At 33.1% G+C, this 6256-nt stretch overlaps 1 protein-coding gene across 1 annotated transcript in view; it reads left to right on the top strand.

The window, feature by feature from the left end:
• The first annotated feature begins 3603 nt into the window (after window positions 1-3603).
• The window catches only part of LOC106302891, a 7028-nt gene continuing 4375 nt past the window's right edge, over window positions 3604-6256 (top strand). Inside the window, 4 exon segments of the mRNA XM_013739294.1 lie at window positions 3604-3738; window positions 3831-3917; window positions 5032-5271; window positions 5427-5594. Of these exon segments, the coding sequence (XP_013594748.1) occupies window positions 3604-3738; window positions 3831-3917; window positions 5032-5271; window positions 5427-5594 (630 nt within the window).

Here is a 6256-nt window from a genome sequence, read left to right as displayed (position 1 = left end):
GTTTCTTTGGTAAGGTGAGAGCCCTGGACATAACGGATTTGCCCAACCACATCTGCGAGTTTAAATATCAGTTATGATATCGAAACATAATATAAACTCAGATGCAATATGATAATATACCTAGGAGTTCTAGGTTTGTGTTCGCAATCACTTGGAAATTGTCGAACAATCTAGTGATGACTGGAAATTGATCTCAGGAGCACCCGTGATGACTTCATCATTAATAGTTGGTGAGATGAAACGAATGAGGAATGGATGATCAGTTATCTTGTACATGCTTGAGCACCTAACAACCTCAAAACAATCGATTTTCACAATCGGCTTTCAAAGATGACATGTAATGATTAGCACGTCCGGCGGGAATAAACCCATGAATCACGGAATCTGCAAATAATATTATTCAATAAAGAATCAGGAAATCAATTAAAAACAATTATATTAAATAAGTGTGATAAATCGAATATTAACTTACCTTTTCATCAAGGAAGAGAACCGTGATTCCCATAAACTCACTGTCTTTCTTGAAATTCAGGGAATCCCAGAAGCGAGGAGGTTAGAGGCTATGCTCTGACTACTACGACCAAGACGGAGAGACTCGAAGGTTGAGTGACGGACGCCGGGGATGCCGATTTGAGGAACTGGAGAGGCAGAAATAGACATTTTCTAGAAGCTGGTTAAAGCTAATAGGAATCAAAGAGTTTTGTGGGGATGAAAATTGGGTTCATCAAAGATGAGAATCATATATATAGGGTTTCGAGAAGGACTATAAATCAGGAACATTTATGATCAAGCGATTTAAGATGGGGAGATGAAGAGTTCACCGGTGAAAAAATAGATTACGAACAGACACACGCCGCAACTTTGTAACTCAGACTTGTCTAAGACAATGATGAAAAGAACTCTAACTCATGTTAAACAAAGACAGTTTACAATATGGGAAAACTATAATTGTTTTTTTTCATATAACGTGATGAATCTCATTTAAAAATGAAACTCATAATACACTTGTAGCCCGGCCCACAGAAAAAACCAAAGAAGCAAGGATTTCCGACCTTGATAAATATATATTAGTTTCGGCCATCAATGTACAAAGTATCATTTAGTTTGATGGTATAAATGATGGTGTTTATATCTCAATAACCCGGATTCGAACCATGTGTTTGACACTTTTTTTACTCTTTTTAAAAGTGGAACCCACAAAACGCTGACGTAATGCGCTGAGGAGAGAGCAAAAACTCAATCATAATAATATAGATTTGCAGTAACAAAAATTTGGTAGCATAATTAAGAAGTTTTTTTTTTCTGGAGAAAGGCTTAGCATGATTAAGAAGTTGTGAGGAGAAACATAAATTCTCGGGGTTTAGACCATGTGACTTGCAAGCCAACAACATATAAAAGAATTTTTTTTCAAAAAAAAATGATCCTGTGCATGTGCACCTTGGGCCCACTCCAAGGGCAGGCACTGTTGCTATTCCGCAGCTTTGGTAAGATACCATTGATAAAGTGTAGAAAAAAACGGAATAATTGCTTCCATTTTGGAGTTATTCACTCAACATGACACCATCATCAGAAAGGTGCTCAAAATGGTTAGACACAAGACTATAGGGCTAAATAAATGTGGTAAAAAAATGGGTAACTTTTTTAAATGGGTAACTTCTTTTGTTCTGGTCCTCCATTTAGTATCTATGGTTTGTTTCTTTTAATTATCTGTCCCCCCTCCCCTTTACATTCCTTATATTGTATTTTGTTTTCTTGGTTTTCCTGTAACTTATTTGCTTTCACGTATTTGTATTTCTTCCTTAATTTAATATATGAAAGCAATTAGAAAAAAAAAACTACTATATCTTAACCCGCACGACCGTACACGTTTTCTTTAATACTAAAATATTTTAGATTATGCAATAAAAGATATCAATAAATTAATAAAATTTGGTGCTATATACTATCTAATTTAATAATAATATTTGTGTGGCTTATAATATTATTACTCTAGAGTTTATAAATTTTGTATTTTTGTAACAAAATTTACTTTGAAAACATTATTATGTAACAATACTGATTTACATATTTTTGTTCTATTTTTAAATTCGAAATATATGTGGAAATTAAATTAAATTGAACCTACATAATAGATAATTTGGTATATGGTGATTAATTAAACCAATTTAGCATAGTTGTTTAAATAATAAACCGAATTAGTTTTTAACTGAGAGGAATATACAGACGTTAATTAGAGTAGACTACAGTCTTATATATACAATATGTATAAAGATCAAAAGTTTTATCTATGAAAGAAAGTGTAAATTAATTGTATTAAATGGTAAAAATATTTAAAGGTATGACTTCTAAGTGGTCTAAATTAAAAACAAAATCACATATGAAATAAGTAATAATTTCGGTGCAAAATAGATAAGATATTTTTATTTTTAAATTAGAAATAGAAATGAATATTTTTTTAAAGCATCTTTTAAAATATGTCTTAAATTTAATTTTGAAAAAGCATCTTTTAAAATATGTCTTAAATTTAATTTTGAAAATAAAATCAATTTAATTTTATTATTATTATTATTATTATTATTAAAATATTATTGAAGCATTTTACATAATTATTAATTTTTGCTTACAATCAAAACTAAACTAAAATTTAGTTTCTAATTATACTTTGTGATAATTAAAATTTTAACAAACTAATTTTGACAATACATTTTAAAAAGATTCTAAAAGATATTTGAAAGATTTTGTTAGACATTTCTTTAAGATATTTATTAGTATTTCAAAGAAAAAAACGATATTAAAAGATATTATAATGAAGTTACGTAAAATTTAATAAACTTTATAGGGATGGTCCAAATAAAAAAATCAGACATGAAAGAAGTCATGACTTCTATTTTAATAGTGTAGATCCCAAAATTTTGATTTTTATTTGGATTTTCCTAAGGAGACTACGGAAAAGTATATATTGATGCATTAATTTCATTTGTATGTGTCATTCTAACATACTTCCTCTGTTTTATTATAAGTGGCATTTAAGATTTTTTACACGAATTAATAATATAATTAAATTTTCCTTTTTACCTCTATTTAATACATTGTATTTTGTTAATTAGTGAGCTAAAAGTAAAGATAAAAACTGGAAAATATGTAATATTTGTCTTAAAGATGTAAAATGATACTTATAATAAAACATATTTTAAAAGCTAAAACGACAATTAAATTCATTTGTATTCGAAAATTATTTACTTCTTAAAAGAAAATATTATTATAGGATATCTTTTCCATCTTTACTAAATTTCATAAATAAGCTAACATTTTTCTTCTTCAATATCTGGGAAAAAAAACTTGTGTTTAAAAAAAAAATCTGGGAAAATTTATACTGCTATATTAATTGCATTTGTATGTCTGCAGTGAAATAAATCATAACAAAATCGATCTGATTATTATTATTATTATTATGCTTTAAATTAATAGCTTTTCTTTCGTAAATAGAATAAATATAGTTTCAAAGACTTGTTCGTTTTCCTTGTGCATAACCCCAATGAGCCATTGAGAACACTTCAAAAATATCAAAACATTTTGGAAATTCTAATCATGATCAGTCGAATGATGGCAGGTTTAACTGTGTTCAGCATTTTAATCATAGCTGTAATGGTCACCGGAAGAGAGTATGATGATACTCGCGATGCTGAAATAGACGAACTTTTGAAAAAACTAAATAAACCTGCTCTTAAATCTATCAAGGTAAATACAATTTGTGAATTTACACAACTTATAGGCAACTACTTTTTCTTACATTTTATAATAATTATATATGACTTGTAATTTTTGTATAGAGCCCAGACGGAGATATCATAGATTGTGTTCATATGAAGAATCATCCAATTTATGATAATCCTTTATTCAAAAAACACACCATTCAGGTTTAAAAGTTTTATTTAATACTATTTATTTTTATTTCAATATACATTTTTAGATTCATTTATATACTTTATCATATTTAATATAAAACTACACATTCTTTTTTTTTTTTGAAACATAGCTTAATTAATATTATAAGTAGAGTTAGGTGATGGCCATTAAGGCTTCACCCTCTACAAGGCCTTGCTTTGCTAGAGCATCTGCATCAGCATTTAGGTCTCTAGGAATCCAACCAAAGGCGATTACATCAAAGTAAACAAAGGAATCGAAGATATCGGCCACAATGCCATAAATTTATAGGGGGACCTCCCCTCCACTGAGGGCTTTGACGAGTTGCAGCGAATCCGCCTCACATACCAGTCGCTTGTGTCCCAAGATTCGAGCCTCTTGAATTGCTTGTCTCATTGCCATAGCTTCTGCTGTAAGAGCTGATCCCACCGAGCTACCTGTAGAAAAACTAGCAACATCAACATCTTGTCTTTTGATGGTCCATCCAAATCCCGCTTGTTGAGATGAAGCTCTCCAAGCAGCGTCTGCTCTCAACACAGAACAGTTCTGTGGGAATGGTTCTCTAAGGTACTTCTTTTGTTGCGGCGTAGCTTTCTTTTCTTGGGCATCTGTCCATTCCTTCGCCATTTTCAGAGCTCTGATAATGGTTTCCTCCTCTGTTATGTGCTTGTCCGAAAAACAGAGACTGTTTCTTGAGATCCAAAGTTGCCACATGACCCATGGAGCCAGCGGTCCCGCTGCAAGTCTTGTAGGGGGGAGACACTTCTTTCCACATAAAGTCAGCCAAACCTCCGACAAATCTAGAGTTCCGCTCAAATCCACTTCCGGTGACACAGGTAAGGCTTCCCACACCTTTTTTGCGTATGGACAGTGAATGAAGAGATGATTTATAGATTCAGGAGAGACAGCGCTTGCAACGAGTGTCAACATCAATGTTCCTGATTGCCAGTAGTTCTCCAACAGGTATGTGTATAAAACTACACATTCATGCAATATTTTTATAAATAAAACTAGACTCAAACTTGGATCAGTAACGCTAAATAAACCTGTCCAAAATAGTTGTAACTTAAATCACATTTTGTGTTTGTCATCTCTTTATGTTTGTAGATGAGACCAAGTTCTTACCCAAAAGGATGGAACAAAGAAGCTTCAAAGAACCAAAACCACAGTATGGTGATGCACCTCTGGACAATCAACGGAAAGTGTCCAAAAAATAGTATTCCGATCATAAGAACGAGAAGAGAAAACATTTTACAAGCTGAATCAGTAGAAAGATACGGGAGAAAAGATTCCAATAGCCTCCCTCAACCGAAGCCAACCAATCCACCAAGTAATACTACAAATGAGGTGTGTGTGCAATGGATATATACATATAGATATATACTCTTAAAAATCCATAATTTTCTCTTTTTTTTGTCACAAAAAAATTCATCCTTTTTTCTTATACATATTATATATGCTTTTGTAATTATATATATATATATATGTTTATGTACATATAGTATGCCATAGTGACCGTAAATTCTCCACAAGGCAAATTTCATGGAGCCCAAGCGGATATAAATGTGTGGAAGCCCCATGTACAAACGAGAAGAGAATTTAGCCTAGCACAAATATGGGTTATGGGTGGCACTTATCCTAGCCGCGACACCATTGAAGCTGGTTGGCAGGTTTTTGTTTGTTTCTACAATTACATATTTATACATTCACGCACATATATATTTATTTTTCTTTTTTTTTTTGCTAAAAGGTAAATATCATTACAAAATGAACTTTGAAGTTTACAAGATGTTAAAACAAACTGTAGACCTCTATGCTTGATTACACGGCAAAAAAATTAAAAACATGTAATCAAGAAGACAATCGAGCCTGAACCGTTCTGCCTTGGAGCGAACAGGATAACAAGGATCGATAGAAACTTAAGAGTCGGGTGAAAAGGACATAAACAATGTAGGCAGATGGGGAGACCGAAAACCAGAGATCAAGGGACACACTGCTGGCTGGAAATTGTTTCATCTGATTGCCTGAACCAATACCTTCCTCTGAGACACAGAGACAAGCCCACTCAAGGACCGCCTGTAACACCCCCGAACCGTCCTAGGCATAGGTCAACCCACCGGCCAACAATCAACCAAAGAACATGACCGACGGACGACCCACACCAAGGGTTGGAGATGAAAGGCCAACCGGCCAGCCAACAATCAAACAAGAACATGACTGACCGTCCAACCCAACACCATGGTCCGGAAGCGCTACGTGACGGGTTAGGGACGATCCGGCCAGAGTCACAAAATTTACTCCACGACCTCGACCAGTTCGTCCACTAACACGT

The sequence above is a fragment of the Brassica oleracea genome, chromosome C7 (genome assembly GCF_000695525.1).
Source record: "Brassica oleracea var. oleracea cultivar TO1000 chromosome C7, BOL, whole genome shotgun sequence".
Lineage (NCBI taxonomy): Eukaryota > Viridiplantae > Streptophyta > Magnoliopsida > Brassicales > Brassicaceae > Brassica > Brassica oleracea.
Note: the sequence above shows the minus strand (reverse complement) of the source record. Positions and strands in the feature narration are given on the sequence as shown.